The sequence below is a fragment of the Desmodus rotundus genome, chromosome 3 (assembly GCF_022682495.2).
Source record: "Desmodus rotundus isolate HL8 chromosome 3, HLdesRot8A.1, whole genome shotgun sequence".
In the NCBI taxonomy this organism is placed as follows: Eukaryota; Metazoa; Chordata; class Mammalia; order Chiroptera; family Phyllostomidae; genus Desmodus; species Desmodus rotundus.
In genome coordinates this window covers 128,883,802-128,903,170 of record NC_071389.1, presented here as the reverse complement: position 1 = coordinate 128,903,170, position 19,369 = coordinate 128,883,802, and the positions used below count along the sequence as shown (strand labels likewise).

Here is a 19,369-nt window from a genome sequence, read left to right as displayed (position 1 = left end):
TATTTGTCCTCTGATGATGAAAAATATTTTCCTTGCTTCAAATTAAAGCAGCCTTTCAACAGTAACTGGCTACATCTGTAGACTACACAGGTTTTGAGGTTTTGCAAGCATATGCCTCCAAGATGCAAAAATTAAGAATTAATTTAGATAGATTAATTTTATCTAAAACTTCAGAAGTGAGTTCTGCATTCTACCAAAAGTTGCTGCCCCCATAAATGATATTTACATTGAATTTAATTTGGGTCTTGTCCTCTGTGAGCATCTCCGCCTGAGGGCTGCCTTACCTACTCCTCAGGCTGGAGAAAGGATTAAAAGTGATTTCATCCTCAGTATCAGGTGCTTCATTGCCAACAAAGAGGAGGAAAGACAGCACACAAAGTTTAAGTAACAACAGAGAAAGAAAGGCAGCAGATGCGCTGAGAGGAATATATACCTTAGTCCCTTTCTGGGTAGTGTATTTCTGTCAAGCTGTATGCTGTTAAAACAAAAAACAATCCCTAAGGACATAATGTCAACAAAACTTCCAAATTACACATCCAACAAAAATGGTTCTCTGTTTGAACTACAAAAAATAAACTTTTTGTAACATATATTTGATGCTTAACTCTTTGGAAAAGAACAACCAGGTGTCTATTATTGCAACACATGTGAGCTCCCTTCTAACCCAGTTCTAATTAATTATAATTTAGTGACAGGATTATTAGAAGATAGATTTAATCACATGTTAGAATATCCCTCTCTCTGTTCTATTTACCTAACAGCTTGTAGTTTTTTCCTCCCCATGCAACTCACTAGATTTCTGCTATGCAAGAGAATCAGAAGGTAGGAATGAGATAGATATGCTCTCCCTACATTAAATTGGCAAGTTCCAATAGGCAGAGAAGATATAAATACCATTTAATATTTATTTTTGTCTTCAAATTACTTTTTATAAAAATGAAGGCAGATTTATTCCCATTTACATATAAGAGAAAAATTAATATATAATAAATATCTGCTTGAAACATAATGGGTCTGCCATCATTCATTTACAGATTTTAATGAAATTAAATTATAACAGTTTTTGGAAGATAGATATAAATTAGGTATTTAAAAAAGCTATACATTTTATCACTCTCTATTTTAAAGAATTCTCAATAAAATCCTCACTGGGTTGTAGAAAGGGATGAACGAATGTGTCTAGAGAAAATGAGAAATGGCCTCTCTAAAATTAGAAGAAAAAGGTTTCGACAACTAAGTGGGACAAGTCTTGAGTTTTCCGTTATAATTTCTAGCATGTGGAAAACCAAGTAACAAAACTAATTTAAATTTTTAGAATTATAGCTCTCTTCCATCAAATGACCAAAATTAAATACACAGGATATATGCTTAATGGGGATGACATAACATGAATGAAATTTAATTCACATTGACTTGAAATTTAATCACTCAAAATCAAAGCTAAAATGTTTTCTTCTGTGTGTACTCCATTACTTAGCACTGCAATAGAAAGCATCCAAAGGCGTTACAAAACTTTAATTTTATCTTACAGGAAGGTTCACATGAGGTAATTACTGTGTCATATAGAGGCCAGTTCTAATATATATCTTGACTATAGAAGTTTTGTTTAGTAGTGTGGATAAACAAACAACCAAAAAGGAATCACACTGAACAAATACGACAAACCTCTAAATATGAGCTACATTGTGGTAAAGCATTAACTGGTCGTAGGCCATTTTAAAGTTATAGTGTATGACTTTGTTACAGTTTAACATTGCAGAGGAAATTGAATATAGGCATTGTTTTGTCAGTGTTATTAATTGTATACAAATTATGTGTTTATATGATGTAGATAACTTAATGAAAGAAAAATCAGAAAAAATATATTTACATTTATGAATGTAAGTTACAACTTTAAGTAGAAGTATCTGTTTGAATCAAAATATTAATGACTTCATAACATAAGTACTTTCCACAGACCCTGCAACATGACAAACTCATGTTCTGCAATGCCAGGCAGGCGGTGGAAACCAGCGAGGCGGAGGTGCTAGTCAACGGTCTGAGAGGGACGCTGTTTGTCTACAGCCAATAGGTGCTGTGTGGGAGAGTGATGCCAGTGTTACCAGATCCGACGCTTAAGGACAAGCCAGAGCTTTCTAAAGCTGGTTACAACTTTCAATTATTTTTCAATTTGGTTATTTTTCAATTCACATATAACAAAACAAACAAAAGAATTGTGAACTGTTATGCCCTGAGGGCCACCAATGGTCTAGAGCAGCTATAGGGAAAATTATTAAATGACTTATTGTATTGCTGTCTTGTTTGCTTATTATTTGATGATATTTTGTCTTCTCTTAAAGATAGTAAAGAAGACTAAACAAACATTAAAATCTTTATAAAAAACTGATTAATAGTACTAGAATATAAATTCAATAACGCATTCTGAAATTGCAGATAAACAGGTTAAGTCATGAGCTTACATATATCTCTGTTACATCTCTGTAAATACTTCGTCATATATTTACATTTTATCGCACTTTCTTTCGGGGGGGGCACTTTGGCTTCCTTCATTCTCAACATTCTCAACATTCTACTGACTGCTTAATAATTAAGCCAGGATCTCTGATACGATCTAATTTTTTTCAATAGATCATAAACTTTTTTGAGTGTACTGTAAAGGATTAGGATAAACTGCTTTTAATTTTCTTCCTTGGAAAGAAAAAGTACTACCTACTATATCAAAAATTATTTCACCAGCAATTTACTGGGAGGGACTGATTAATACTTATATACTATACCTATGAAAGTGTTTTACTTTTCATAGTTTAATTTTCATCAATTTTACTAAGAATCAAGGGGGAAACATTCACTTATTCAAAATCAGTTTAAAGTTTATTTTAGAAAAATTATTTATCTGGCTGTTTTTAATATTAGAAGACTCTCATTTATAAAACTGGTCTATTTCAAAGACTGAACAACAGTTAAAGATTTGCTGAAAGAGAATAAGTTAATGTATATTTGCTAATGTATTTGTATAGTAAGAATATATACTGACTTCTGCTAAAATGTAGATCAAATTTAAGCATTAACATTGCATTTATGTTATATCTATAAAACTGACCATTTATCATCTGGTTTGATTTGAGGGTTACCTGGTTACAAATAGTTACTTGATTATTCTTTTGAGTTTTTAATGCCTGGATGCCAAAGAAATAGGTCAATGGCTAAATGGTCGATTTCTTGCAGTCATGTTTATGATTAAAAATTAACCAGTACGCCCTGATCAGTGTGGTTCGGTTCGTTGGGCATTGTCCCACAAAGCAAACAGTCACCAGTTCGATTCCCAGTCAGGGCACATGTCTGGGTTGTGGGTTCCATCCCTGGTGAGGGCATGTAGGAGAGGCAACCAGTCAATGCTTCTCTCCACATCAGTGTTTCTCTCCCTCTCTTTCTCCCTCCCTTCCCCTCTCTCTAAAAATAAATAAATAAAGTTAAAAAAATTAATCAGTGTTTTGGAGGTGATTTTGGTTAATAAAGTAACTTATTTGCAATGTGCTTGGTTTGGTTATAAAATTGTTTTTTGAAATCCTCACATATCTGAACACAATCTAGGATACATTCATTTACACTATAGGTTGTTAATATATTTTCAATATAACTTGTTAAAAGTTTTGCAAATGACATATGAGGATACCCACTTACCTATAAAGTGCCTAAACTGAAATCTAAGATGCTGCAGGATGCCTAACTTTCTAGATCAAAATTACATGCAACAGTACTTATACCAGTGTTTTTGTGTATGCACTTGGTATTTCTATATGTTGTCTATATTACCAAATCAGAGGGAAAATGTCACTCAGCTGTTTACCTTGTTGCTCCTGGCACAGTTTGTTTTATTTTTTTAATGAGGAAAAATCTACTTTGTAATTAGCAGCCCACCATAAGCAGTATCAAGCATCAACGTTACAACTAGGTTAGAAATTCTTACATCCAGGAGCCGTCTCGTTTGCATGGCTGCCCACGTACCATTGTGAAGGGAATGGGAAGTAGGTAGGATGGAAGCAATGTTTTGCTCTGGGTTTTGCATTTCCCAAGGGCAAGAGAAACAGGGAACAGCATCTGGAAATCTCACATTAAGGGACAACTGGTATACGGTAGTGAGCATTTACTTTAGTTGCTGTTTTAAAAATTATTCTGGGAGTAAGGCTGGAAGTCTGGACAAGAGGTGGTATGTGAGCATCAACACTAGAATGAACAGAAATACGGGGAAAGGAGTCTGGCATTTTCAGACACTGGCGGTGCGTTTACAAACAACACGGTTAGGGCATGCGCCCAAGGCCTTTTCTTTGAAGGTGTTAGGTGTGCCAAGAAACAAATAAAATTAAGTTCATTAGGAAAAAGGGAGCAGTTTTAAGATATTTTCCTGGGGGCAAGAGTCAGTACCAAAATATCGGAGAAAGGAATTTTGTGGGAACAGAATCTAGAGCCATTTTAGTCAACAGTGATTTCTTTCTGGTATGTAAATTAGGTAAGGAAAGCCTCATTATGTTTCATTTAAATTTAAAAAAATCTGGAGCTCATTAAACCAATGGGAGACAGCTTGTAGTATGATATATTTTCAAAGGGCCTATTAAAAATAGGCACTGGTGTTATAATTTTCTTTAAGAATTCATACTTGACAAGTGATTTTTTTCCAATTTGACTAGGATTCCCCAATGGTCCATTTGCTGTTTTTCCATAGAAGTGCTAATAAAGCAAATTTAACATATTGCTCAGAGCAAAATTGTGGAATTGATTTAAATTTGTTCTTTAAAAATGTTTAAATTATCATAAAGAGCTGTGTTGTCCTGCAGCTCAAGCCAATTCATTAAAATGGCTTGAGAAGATGTCATTTAATACATAAATGCATGCTCTGAATTTTATTCAAATTGCCTATTGGGCATATATGTGGATGCATTCAAATTGAGAAACTTAATTATCCAATTATCCTATCCTTAAAGATTTTTTCATGTGCAAACTTGGTAACAAGAGCAAATGACAGGCCCAGTGGCATCCATTTACGCCCCTTTGCAAAGTGGCACTCCCACTGAAATGGAGGGGGTGTACTGGGGCAGGGGGTAGGCACCGTGAGGGGACGAGGGGGTGAGGGCTTCATCGATGCCTCCAGGAAAGCTCACCTTTCTGAGAGAGTAGATCTCACACTACCCGTTCTCATGAGCAGGCTCTGCACCTCGTGAGTGCCTGTGGTCAGTCCAGACAGGGAGCCATGATGGCTGAGGGGGAGGTCAATGGACTCAGAGCTTGTATGGAGGCTAGTCATGGACTGGTAGCTCGGAGTGTCCTTGCTGCCGGCAGAGGAACTGCTCAGATTGGCAGCCCACACGAGACCACCTGACGTGAAAGAGTGAACCGACGCTGGGCTGGATGCCAATGAGTGACTTAAGCTTATGACATCTGTAGTTAGGTCTGAGGGTTTATTGAAGAGAGGGCTGCTGCCGCCACTTAGCCCGCCAGCACTGCCCATGCTGCCCGTGCCAGACGACGGCGACTCCAGACTGCCTTGGCGCGCTAATGTGGTGCTAGGACTGGGCATTGCTGAGGAGCATTTCGCACCCTCAGTACTAGGTGCAGAGGCAGATTTGCCACCTGCCTTGGCACCAAACAACCTAAAAGAAAAACAAATAACAACTTCAGTTGTTCCAAGAAACTGATATTCACATTAGATATTTAGGGTTCAGTACACAGAGCCAAGCGTGCTTTGAGGTTCCCAGCTACCAAGCGCTTCCTGTCTCTGTGTTAATGAACACGATAAGCTTGAACCACTTGATCGACTGCTAACGATCTCTCATGTCACCATCAGGGTAGGTAGATACTGGGCTGCTACCCAGGGGGTTAGGGGAAGTGGGCAAAACAATTCAAACATGAAAATGCCTGACTTTCACAATTTAAGTGACCATGAAAATCTTTCACAAAAATTAAGTTTTGCTAGTTTGATGGTATTTGCTGTTACTTATTTACAGAACCATTATAATGAAACAACTTCTACGCATTCGGTATATGAGAAACATTTTCCCCCCATTTTTAATGTTTTATTGAAGATCTAAAGGCATGCTTAAGGCAAGGTGTGGGAGGTTACGTTGCACATTTGGTGGCCTGAGGGGCTGTCGGAGGGTAGTTGGTTAGAAACTGTATTAGACACTGCTGGCACCACTCAGTTTGTCTTTATTTTCCCCCAAACGGCCGAAGGGTTATACGTCAGTTGCCAGTGCTATTTAAATGCGTATCTTTGTTAGTGATTTGAAATAGAGTTGGTGCTGAGTTAGATGTTGGAGCTTAGATCAGAAAACATTTTAGTTTTGTAAATGAAGATGATATCATCAAATTTATGTAAATGTGGAAATAAAGTGATATGAAGTAATGGCATAATGATTACTAATTAAGTTGCAATGGAATCTGTATTTCCTATAGTGAAATATTTTATGACGAATATGAGAAATTGTTTCATAGGTAATGGGCCACTGGAGGGCACTATTAGCTTTCACTTAAGCGACAGAAATATTTACTCTCACTACAAGCCGTAGTTTACTCTTTCCAATGACAACAATTCAAAAAGCTAGTTCTTCAAGATTAATATTTCTACTGAGGAATATACCCTCTAGGTTTTATAAGCAATCGAGTATCTGAGATTGCTCGAAATGTAAATGTTTTAAGACCCCTTTCCCCCACCCCCGAATATCAAGGTTCTTGGTTTAGTCAGTATAATAAAAATAAACATTAAAAATGCTTAATATGTAACAGGCTATAAATCACACTCTTATCATTTCACAGTTAGAGAAACAGACAGACTCACAGAGGTTTAACTCTGTGTCCCAAATCTTTACCTGTATGCATTTTCCTCTCACTTAGACTATACTGGCATTTGAAAACTATGATATTGTGGAGAAGTCCACATATTCAGCAACAAAGACAGCCTTAGGGCAGAAACCCAGCCGTTCTGCTCACTGGGTTGGTCAAAGAAGCTGATGAAGAGCTGGAAAACCTAGCCCACTCCTCAGTTGTCATCCTACACCCAACATCTGAATGTTTCCAAATTTTGTCAGTCATACCATACCTTGATTTTCATTAATAGGTCAAGATACCATAGTATATAAATGTGTCCAACATAATCTGTAACAAGGAACACAACTTCATCTTCCTTCATGATCAGTAACTCACTAAGAGCCAGCAAGATAACAAACACTGGAAATGAATAACCATAGTCATAAAGACCTATTTTGTTTTGATTTAATTGGGGAAAAAAGAGATGAAAATCTATGGAAATTTACAAGGTATTACTTTATCTTTTCACTACCCCTAGGTCCATTTACGTCTCTTGTAAATGCTGCTTATGTTGCTAATATTACAATAATAGTAAAAATGGAAAGTTGAGCCTTTCTCAAAATGAGTACCATTTTTTTGTCTAGCTATTTTATCTAATCTCCTTCTTAAAACTCATTGTACTCAAAGACTGAATAAAAGAATCTAAGATATATGTTTCTTAGAATATATGTGTGTGTGTATCTTAAGATACAGCATTTTGTGTTTTCCCAGCATCCTTTCACGCATCCTTACCTTCGAAATGTAGGCGAGGCAATGTCAGGGTACTTGGACCCTGGCTGCCTGAGCCCTTGCGTTCCGCAGGCACTGGCAGAGGTGGGGCTGGATTTGGGGGAACCTGACAAAGAAACACTCTCTGAATCTGAGACTGCTACTTTTTCCTTTTCCTTGTCTGTCTGGTTGACAGCGACGGGGCTAGAGCGCCCTGACCCAATTTTTGTGGGTTCTCTCAGTTTCGAGGTGGTGGTGCCAGCTGACTTGCTGCTGACGTTGGAATCAATGCTGCTGGTGCTGGACCTGTGGCCCCCTCGGCCAGGAATGCCACTGGTGCTGGACTTGGAGGGGCGGGGCAAGCTGCGGTACTGCAGGGAGGTCTTCGAACTAGCGTGCAGCACCACATCGTCCTGATTCTGTGACCCGTCTAAACTGGTTTTTCTCCCGGCGTTTGACTTCCCACCAATGGCAGCAGATTTGGGGATTTTACCCAGCGTGGCCGATCCACTGGTGATGGTCGCCCCACTGCTCGTGATCATGGTAGATGACCCGACTCCACTTGGTTTCTTAAACCCAAAAGACCCGGTGGCAGTTGATCTCCCAATGCCCGAGGGGGGTTTTTTCCCCTCATCTCCGCTGCTTTTTCCTGCATCTGAAGGAGACCTCTGCAGAGAAGATCCTTTCAGGGGAGTTTTCCCTTTCTCAGAAGCTTTGGTATCATCAGTTTTCCCTGATTAAAAAGAAATACACACGTTTATTTATCTGTACATTTTGATTTCATAATAATGTTTGTTTAAAGAGTGTGTCAAAGGTGAATACCTCCTTATATTACTTCGGTTCCTAAATATTTCTCTTTTTAGATATAAACAAGCATGCACTCTAATATACTGGGTAAAAAGGTGCAAAATATAGCTATTAGAGGAATGTGGTGAGAGATCAAGGAAATAACACATAATTTCGCTATTTATTATTGCTTTATATCTTGTAACTCTTCCTTTATAAGGATAACACTCTTATCAAGCTAAGTACTAGAAAAATAATTCATTTGAGTATCTGTGAGATGATCAGATTTCAAGTGTCCTGTTGCAACAGTACTGTGTGATGCTATTTGAAATTAGGCACCATTTTAAAAGTAGGGAGAGTCTTAAGGGGAAAAAAATATGGTGCAATTTGGAAGAATTCTTTCACAAAGTCTCATTCACAAATGATGTTTCAAATCTCCACCATCCTAAGCCATTACATTACTGGGGTTGATCTTGTCCCTCAGTGTAGGTACTGAAACTTTGTGGCGTACTTAACATGAATATTCCAAACTTTCATATGGTAGCCAGAAAGAAAGCAATTTTTTTTATTAAACAGCCTTATCTTATTTCCATATGATAAGAAACAGCTGTAGCAAAATAAAGACACTCAACAGCCCCAAATTATGGCAGTGCGTTCCAGAGAATGCCTAGACTGTTACAGACATGTGGATTTATATGGAAAAGCCTGTAAATTTACCCTAAAAATGATTTAACTATATGAAGAATAATATGATTTAATAAGAAAGAAAGCTGTTATTAAAGAGGAAATGGAAACAATAAATTAAAACACGTTCGCATAACAGCTGCCAACTGACAAGCTTACCAGGGGTCTTGAGGGCACTGGTCCCAGCTTTCTGCCTAGATGGGGCCCCTCCCTGGGCAGACACGCCTCTCCTCCAGGAACCTGTCTGAGAGACACACAAGGGGGCCTTCTGCCCGGCCTTCTCTGGGTCTTCAGGAAGTCCTGGGGGAACTCCCTTCCACTTGCTGCCACCGTCCCCATGGCCATCAAAGTCCTCCTCTGTCTTTTTCAGCTCCTCAGTACTGTCCCATGTCTCGTCGGTGGTAGAACGTTTCTCTGAATCTGTCTTCAGCTAGGAAGAAAATATTACAGAAAAACGTTGTGCAGAAAAATCTATTAAGTGTGACTAAGGCACTGGAATTTATTTTCAGTTAACTGGTAAAAAAAAGCACTGATTTAGATTTTAAAAGAATTCCAAAAAGTTCTCTATTTTTTCTATGTCTTCATATAAGTTTCATTTATTTTTGCCACATAATTCTCACTTATACATATTAGAGAATGTCAGATGAAATATATATGCAGAAAACCCCAGTTAAGCTCTCTAGAGAGGAAGCAATTTTTTCTATGTCAAATCTAACTAGGAAAAGTAAGAAAAGATAAAAAAATTTAATTATCTAATATCTATTCTTGATTTACCATTCTCAAGAGACCCAATAATTTATTTCAGAGATAAATATAAAATTAATCAATAATTATTCAAAATTAGACTATTAAAATATATTTTAGATTTTAAACAAATATATTCATATTATATAGAGCGATATGGCAACATAAGTCTTTCTTGGTTAGATTTTAATCAGTAGGGAAAAAAAAATATATATACACAAGTTCAGTTTATGCAATCATTTCAGATTAAGAGATTAGGCTACATTTAATTCTACTATAAAATAATCTGGGGTAAAATCTGGCAGAAGCACTGGCAAAGGGAAGCCGGTGACTCTCACCTGAGTGTTCTTCCTGGAAGGGAGAGTGATGTTGGAGTAAGAGCTGACTGAGGACGTGGTGTTCAAGTCGTCGGTGCTGATGTTGTCCAGGGTGTCACTGAGGCCACTGCTCACCGAGCTGCTGTCGTCCCAGCTGCAGGCAAGACAGGCGGCAGCAGTGAACGCCACAACGCAAGTCATCTCATTTCCGTGGAACCGTTATCATGTTTTCAGAAGACAATCCTTCCTTCTTCCTTCCTCTCTTCTTTCCTTTTCTTTCTTTCTATTGTTATTCTATTATGGTTGTCCCAATTTTTCCCCCTTTGCCCTCCTCTGCCCATCCCATCCCCCACCTTTCTTTTAATCTTATGATGAAAAATTATTCACTTTCCATTTTTGGAAAATAATATTAATAAGAATTGAATGCAGACCTGAGATTAACCTTATCTGATATTTACAAAGAACCAGTGTCTAGCGCAGATCCAGGTCCCAGGGGAATATTTACAGACTGAACGGAAACCCTGATCCCAGTATTATCAGTATCAGGAAAGAATAACATTAATGACTTTGTTTCCCCAGAAACAGTAACCGGCATCTAAGAATTCACCCTTTGTTCTAAATATAAAGAAAACAAAACTGTGCTTTAGTCAGAAGCCATGAAGTTGCCCTTCATTCTTTGTCCTACTTTAGTACTGCTTCCAATCGTTCACCAAATCTTGAACACTGAGTTTCGGTCTCGCATAGCATCCCCCTGCTATACCTCACAACTTCTAGCCTGTACATCTGGCCTTCTTGCCTTTGGCCTTTCTTAACACAACTTCACTGGCTAACGTGAGGTCAGTATCAGTCCTGGCCAGTGTGGCTCCATTGGTTGGATGTCATTCCGCAAAGTGAAGGGTTGCTGGTTTGATTCCCTGTCAGGGCCTGGGTTGTGGGCCAGGTCCCTGGTTGGTGGTGTGCGAGGCAACTGATTGATGTTTCTCTCACACATCAATGTTTCTCTCCTCCTTCTCCCTCCCCTTTCTCTAAAAATAAATAAAATATTTAAAGAATAAAGTTGAGTCAATGATCAAAAATCCACATCTGGCTATGTCACTCCCCTCCCTAACACTCTTCAAAGAGTTCTCTTTACCAAAGCAGAAGATTCTCAAAGGGAATGTACTGGCCCCGCAGGACACATGGGAAATCCATTGTGTTATAATTCTGAAATTCTGAGCATATTTGGCTCTAACCCACAGAAGAATAAACAAAATAGGCTACAGCGATACTGACACGTAAGCTAGCATGGGTGCACTATCAGCGTGTCAAACGAAGCAGCAGGAAGGCAGGACTGGGCAGGCTGCCCCGAAGGAGAATGGGGCTCGGGAGAGTAAAGGGGGAGACCACAGTTCTCAGTCTGCTGCGACGCAGTGCTGTTTACCCGTGCTCTGTGAAATAGATTAAGGCACACTGGATACAAATATGAGATAGAGACAAAAGCTAGTCGCACAAAATGGGTAAGTGGCTTAAAAGATTTGCAAATAATCTGCACGTTGAAGAGAACGTCCATCATGAAAGAACAAGCAAACCACAGAGAACGGTGAACTGATACTTTTCTTCCTCCGGTATGTGCACTTCAGGAGTCATACAAATTCAAAATAATAGTGATGCACTGAGATCACATACAAAACCAACTAGAAAAGTAACTATCAAGAAGACAATTTGAAATTTGAATTTATACAAAATACTGTTAATGTGATCTCTCCCTGGGTGTGTATTAAGTACTGATAGCATAAAGTGTCATGATTACCAAAGGCATTTGTAAATCAGATTATTATAAAAAATAATTGTATTTTTCATGAGAGCAAAGGGGTATTTTGTATCACTGTCACAAATATCTGTCATTTGTGGCTGCTCAAATCTTTAGAATACTCTCCTTACATGTAATTTCCCACTATACAAGTCTTACCTTCAAGGCAGACTATAAAAATCCCACATTTCCATTTTGCCTGATAGATGGGTATGGCAGGTATCACAGGGCTTGTCTAGCATATGTACCCACAGAGTCACAAACGAGAAAAACAGTCTTCTGGAAAACACAGTAGCAGAGTCACTCAATGCTTCTCTACCCTCAGTGGCAGATATCTGGCTGAGAGTCAGAGGCGCCCCCTGGAGGAAGTGGTGATGCCCCTGGCTATGTTGTTAAGAGCCTGCAAAGACCTTGGTTTTCCAATCAGCGCAAAGATGCAGAGAGCCTTGTCATACCCTCTCAATCCTTAAATTAGCCAAAGTACAATAGGTTCTGTAGTTTGCAGATAAGAACCTCAATTAACACATTCATAATTCAAAACTATTATTCCTTCTTTACTACATCTTTTAGTTTTTTTCATATTTTTGTACATTGTATGATACATATACTGCCTTCTCAGAGTAATGCATACATATAAATTATATGAATACAAATATACACAATTTAACGGCCACTAGTTTAAAGCAAAATTCAAGCTCCTTAAAAGTACATCAGGGCGTTCTATTACGTGGTTCCAGCCCACCTCTTCAGAGTCAGCATTTGACAAGCCTGCCTCACTTTTTGGACTTTGGCTGAGCACTGCACTCAGCTCCCATCAGCACGATGTTGTTGCCAGCCTCTGCTTTTGCTCTAGCGACCCCTCTGCCTATCCGATTAACCACTACCTACCTCATAACACACCTTCCAGGAAGCCTCTTTTTCTCCGCTGTCGGGACGGATTAGTTACCTCTCCCCTGAGCTGCCATAATTCTATGCACAGTCTAACAGGGCTGGATTTAGTCCACGGTTTCATACATCGATAAAAACAGGTCTAAATGGACCATTAGCCTGTGAGTTTTCTCAGCACACAGTATGTGTAATTTTTCTTTGAATTTCTACTATTTAGGGCAATGATTAACACCTACGTATTGAATGAAGTTTCACGTTTTACTCAGATTAAGAGAAAAGCAATTATGGAGGTAATATCTCTCACTTACATTAAGTGAATTTTAAAGGAGTACCTAGCACACAATATATTCTTCATTCAAAAAATAAAATTGAACACAAAGTCAAAATTTATAATGAGCATTTTTAAAGTGACTATTCTCTGGCAAGGAGAAATATTTCTAATAATACCTTCTATCCACGTAAATCCTAGCATCAATTACTATAAAGTTAAATGCAACAATTCTTATTGGAATCCTAACAACCACGTATGTACTGCTTTAAAACCATTTCAAGTTTCAAGTGAACACACCTTTGTGGTTAAAATGATATAAAGAGAGGTGCATAGCTGGTATGCTCACTGAACCTTGCTGTTCTGGCTTTGCTATCTCTGTAAGATTGTGTGGGAAGCAGATGAAGCACTTACATGAACAGTTCTACAATACCGTGCATTTTCCCTGCTTCACAAACTGCTTCGCCTCTAAGACCTCAAATTCTACAGTTTCCCTTTTTGACCACAACCTCCTATACTTTCAGTACTCTAAAATCTATTAATTCCTAATTTTCTATTATATTTATAGATGTTTTCTATTATGTTTTTAAGGCTTCCTGTGCACTTTATTCCACTAAATGTTTTACCAAATGATCTGGGATCCAAAGATACTGGAGGAAAAGGATTGTTAAAATAACAGTCCAACCAGTACTATATTCCAGTTCTTGCACCCTAATAGTCCTCCATATCTGTCCTGACTTTATATTAATTAAATATATGTTTCCTCCATTCTCATTTTGGAATGACAAGAAAGTCAACTAATTATAATGACTAATGTAATAATATTATATATTTTATTACATATAAAAACTATAACAACTGCATACATATAGAGTCAAGTTACTTGACCTCAGTTGATTTCTCAGAACTACTTAGAAATTTTGTTCTATCCAAAAGCGATTTCCTTCAAATTGCAAAGGCATAATGTTATTTCTCTCTTTTTCCTCTGGATTCAGATCTTCCTCCTAACACTTCACTGACATTGCTTTCACAAAGGGCAGTGACGTCCATGAATATGTGTCCTACTCCCTGAATATTATCCAACTCTTGGACAAATCCATGAGACCAGGATCGCCGGGAAAAACAGGTGCAGGGAGGTTAAATGGCAGGCCCAAGATCCCATGGCGGAGATGAAATGTGAACCCAGGAATTACGTCTCAAAGCTGGGTTAGTACTATGCTCCCTTGCCTCCCATGTTCTTGCCCCTTTTCTGTTGAAATTCATCAGCAAAGATCTGATAGAAGCTCTCTGCAAACTTCACTGGAGTCCACAGAATCCTTTACTTTCCCTCTTCTTCGGGATTCCTCTGAATTCCTCAACATTCAGAACTTACTCTTAATTCACCTTAGACATTCTTCCTTGGAAATTTCCCAGTCTTCCACTAGTTCAGTATCACGTCCACGATCACGCCACTAGATTAGTGTCACGTCCACGATCCCCTGAGCCAGGCTTCTTTCCCGACCACGAGATTGGCATCGCCAGCCTCCTACTGAACAGTTCCTCAATCACATCCTGTCCACACCTCAAATTCACACGGCCTGGATCACACAACTTCCCTTTAAACGTTCTTTTCCCTCTCTGTTATTTACATGCCTCGTCAACTCTTCTGCCGTAAAATATTGGCATTATTACCTTTCTTCTCTTGCTTAGCAACATTCTTAGTCAAGTCATCTCTAATCCATGAAAGTCCATCTCAGCTATAGGTAACACGCCCAACCCTGTTAGTCTACATCTTGGTGGCCTTGCTTGTCCCTCTTTCCACAACAGCTATTAGTAAGTATATGCTCTTATTCATTAAGTCATGAATAAATTATAACTCTTCTTGAAGAGCTCAGTGTTTACTGTGGAGGACAAAAAATTAAACCAATGGTTCTAACAGAAGATGGTAAGGGTTGTAATAGAGCTGAATGTTAAATGTGTGGCAGGACAGCGCTACCAGAACTTTTTTGAGAGTTAAAGAATTTCTCATGATAGACACATGGCAGCATGATCAGACAAAGTCTGTGTTAACCTCTGCACTGCAGCACGTATCACCTGTTAGGACCACTTTTGTGTGTGCTTTTCAGTCTTATTGGTCCTAATCTGAATTACCTAAAGGCAGGAACTGAGTCTTACTAATGACAACCCCAGCATGGGACACGGGATCTCCTATAGAATAGGTGACTAGTGGATGCCTGTTAAACGAATGAAAGTCTTAGTTTTGAAAATGCTGCTTCTATCCAGTAATGTTAAATTGGATTACATCCAATAAACGTAGGTTTTGAGAAAAATTTGTTTCACATAGTTCTTGGGTAAGTAATCTTAAAGGAACAATTTTGATTGACGACAACATTGTTTTCCTAATCTCAAAGTTCTGTGATTTTGACATTCTCTTTGATTTTTCAGATACCAGAATTCTCCCTAGCCAGGATGCAATTAATTGTATTTATTATAGCGCATTTAATTAAGCTTTAAAGAGCTTCAAGGAACATAGGTTTTAACCGAAAAAAAGAAAATATAATTTATTCACCTAATTAGCTCTGAGTAGTAGGTCTCATACCTCATCAATACAGTTTTTCCATCTTTTCATTTTTAATTTCATGAAGATGTGCTAAGAATTCTTGACTATATGCTTTATAAAAGGGCAACTCTTTTTCTACTGCAAGTTACAGATTTATCACTCTGTTAAATTTTTCTCCATAATCTAGGACAGCTCAATAAATGACAAATCGGCATATGTTCTACACAGGGCTTACAATTACATATTGTGTTGCCCCCCATTTTCTACTATGAATAAACCTGTTAAGAGCACTCACATGCATTCCATTTATGTGACATTTTAGAAAGGGCACAACTGGAAGTACACAGGACAGAGCAGTGATTGTCAGAGGGCAGGAATGTTGGCGACTAGTGGGGGCTACCGCATGACTTGGTATGTATGTTAAAACTCAGATCTGTAGAAGAAAAATTTAAAATACTATATGTAAAGTAAAAACAGTCAATTTGTTGGTAAATTACAATTTGGGTATACATTAGATTACCCACTGTTCTGAGCAGCTTAGTAAGAAAAGGCACACCTTCTCCTGTCTGTATTCCTAATGTTCAATCACTCGGTAGGGCCAGAGGTCTGTTTTATTGGTCTGCCAATGTTCACCTCTGGATTCACACTTAGAAGCAGATCTGCCTGAAAACAAATGTCTTATATATTCGAGGTCTCTTTTTTTTCTTTCTACTTTTTATGAGGAATCCAGAAATATTAACTAAATAATTGTTGAAATAATTTTGCACATGTAAATTTAATTCCAGAGGAAAATGCTAGTCCTGTTTGTAGGTAATTTTTCCACATGCTCCGACTTTCTGAGGGAGTGGCACTTCACATAGCAGGCATTGACCAAGCTCTTGCCAGTTCACACTGCAGGGCCAACTGTCCTACCGATACAAGGACATGCAAAACACAGCGATTTCTTTCAGTGAACAAACTTCCTATACTTCAGACATTATTTTTGATTTGTATTAAAAAGAAAACTTAGTCCTAGCCTTTTAACAATATACGTTCTTGTTTGCTTTTTTTATTAAAAGTTAAAATAAGACATGGCTACATAAACAATGCTTGTGTACCTTTTTGAATGCTTTGATTATGTGCTGTATGGTTATTGAAAAAATGTAACTATGGATAGTACAGGCTCTGAGTGTTCTTGGGCCAGTGCTGTTGGAAGACTATGGGACAAGTCCCTCAGGTAGGCCAACAGTGGCCCAACAGCACAATGTTCTTCCCCTGGCGTCTTGTTCCCTCATTCCTTATGATCCTTGACATTTACACTCAATTCTTAATGCTGACAGCAATCACCTAGCTAGACTCTATGTCACCAGCCACGAAGAGATCAGCGTGCACTGCTTTAGACGCCTGGGTGCCACCCCCACTTATGTGCTCTTGACGTCTCTTTGATGTATTGGCCACGTCTGAACCTCATCTCTCCCCTACCACACTCTCTCTTTGAATTTTAAATGAAAGCTCATGTATCCTTGATTCCCTTTTTAAGAACATCAAGAATACAAAAAATTTAAAAAATGTTAAGCAAACTCAATTTTTAAGTGTATGATTTGAGTGTAAATTCTGGAATCAAGTAGCCATTGGGCCATAATGTAGATAGTGGTAAACGGTGTGCCGCCGGAGACCTGCGCACAGTCAGCCGAGGTACAGGATGCTGGCGCTAGACGGATTTAGTCACTGTCGGACACTTCCACGGGTCTGGGGCCTTCCATCATCCCGCAGTGTCTGCCACAAAGGAGGTATTTTTTTAAAGGTATAAAGTAAGAGAGCAGAAACAAAACATCTAGAGGCTGGAAGAAAAGGGGATATAAACTGAAATTTCATAGGCCAATGTCAAATGCTCATGACAGAGACATAGTGAGGAAAATGATCTGTCCTCTCCCAACCTAAAAATTGGCAAACATAATGATATATAATAAAGCATAAGTTCTAAGAATTTCACTAACCATTTCTTAAGACTAATAATAATCATTTCATAAAAAGAAAAATTAAGTAACCTTAGCTATCCATGAGATCATTTTGTAAAAACTTCTGGATATGCTTCTTGTTTCAAAGGGAAGATAACATTTGCATAACAAAATGAAAGTATTACCTAAAAAAAAAAAAATCCTAGCACATTCCAGAGTAGCTTTGCATACCTTACCATTTCTATTGTTTATAGCAGTTTAGATAATAAACATAAGAAGATACCAATACCTTTAAAAATACTATTTAGACACAATGACTTTTGTAATAATAAAAAATAATACTGTGAATCAGCTGTTTAGGCTTTATATGTTAGTAACAATATATTAAAATCAATGATTTTTTCCTAAAAACTAAATGAGCCCCAAACTACGTCGTACCTTTTTTTATCAGCAAACACAATACACAACTTGTCAAGTTTGAGCATTGCAGCTACTGAAGTGTAAATTATGTATAAATTCAGGGTCATTGGTAGGAAGCAATGTAGTATATTACAACAAAAATTTATTCAGTGTTTCCCTGGGGGGAAAAATCTATTACAAAAAAAAAAGGATTAAGAGAGACTTGAGTTAAAAGAAAATACAAAAACCAATATACTAAAAATAATATTACATTAAAATATTTCTTTCAACTTACAAAATATATGTGGTTTTTATGGCAGTTAAACAAAATAATTTCCTCCTACCTTCAAAGACGTTTCACCTCACCACTGCTCATTAACTGCAGTCTAACGGAGTCTGAATAAGTGGTTCAGAATCCAGTTGAAACATCATTTCCTCTATGAATCTTCCCATGATTTCCAATGAAACTTTAATCTTCCATGTCTGTGTTTATTACGAGTGTGCTTCCATGTACTGTGGTTTGTCTGCGTGCAAACCTGTTAGGGCTGCTGGCCTGTGGTTGAGGGCGAAGAGAGTGGCTTCTCTCTCACAGTCTCAGCGCCAGGTTGGCCCCTGGCCCGTGGCGGGTACTTAATGTTTGTGGAATAACTGAATAAATTAAAAATCAATGAGATGACCTAAGAGTAAAAGTAATGAGAGGAAGCTACTATGGTTGGGTGAATCAAAAAGTTCCTCTTTGAGGGGGTGATTTTAAAAAGGTGAAGAGAAACCATTTGTTACAGGGGTGGAGAAGAAAGCCATCAAGGAAGAGGAGATAGCAAGTGTAAAGAACTGGAAGCAACAAAGGCCAAGAGACTGGTGGGTTAGTTAGGAGGCAAGGGGAAAGTGTAAATTCTGATGGCAAGGCAGCCCTTGAAGGGTGTAACAGGCAATGTTAAGAAATTAAAGTTCCTTAGAAGTACACTAGGAATTTATCACATAGTTTAAAGTAATGAAGTGATATAAGCAGATATACCTTTACAAACACTATTTTAGTATTATGAATATATTAGAGGTAAGGGAGAGTGGAAGTGGGAAATCCAATGAAGAGGCTGTTGCAACATCCTTCAGTTTTTGATGAGGAGGTTACAAGTATGTTAAACAGCAGTTTCCAGATACATTTGGAGGTAGAAATGATAGGATTAGCTCTCGGTTGGTATGACATAACACAAATAAGCAGAGACCATATATATTTGGTCTCTGCTCCAGGTTCCTGATGTAGAGTTCCTAAAACTTCTGTAATTTCTTGACTGATGATAGGGGCGCTAGGTCTTTGAGTGCAGTTCCTAACACAGAATTCCTAAATCCTTTGGAATTTCCTGGGTGGTAACAGTGTCTTTTGTTCTAATAAAGCAACTCTTGATTGGCTCCTGGATAGCCCATTAATTTTTTTGAAAATCACAATTCATAATT

General features: G+C 38.1%; 1 protein-coding gene across 2 annotated transcripts in view; it reads right to left on the bottom strand.

Moving 5' to 3' along the window:
- The window catches only part of NAV3 (neuron navigator 3), a 319,752-nt gene that overhangs the window by 77,102 nt on the left and 223,281 nt on the right, over positions 1 to 19,369 (bottom strand). For both annotated transcript variants that reach the window (XM_053921041.1, XM_045187323.2), the window contains exons 13-17: positions 10,119 to 10,251; positions 9,196 to 9,466; positions 7,591 to 8,299; positions 5,157 to 5,645; positions 434 to 475 (exon numbers count right to left, since the gene is read on the bottom strand). In XM_053921041.1, the coding sequence (XP_053777016.1) occupies positions 434 to 475; positions 5,157 to 5,645; positions 7,591 to 8,299; positions 9,196 to 9,466; positions 10,119 to 10,251 (1,644 nt within the window). The remainder of the gene's footprint in view (positions 1 to 433; positions 476 to 5,156; positions 5,646 to 7,590; positions 8,300 to 9,195; positions 9,467 to 10,118; positions 10,252 to 19,369) is intronic.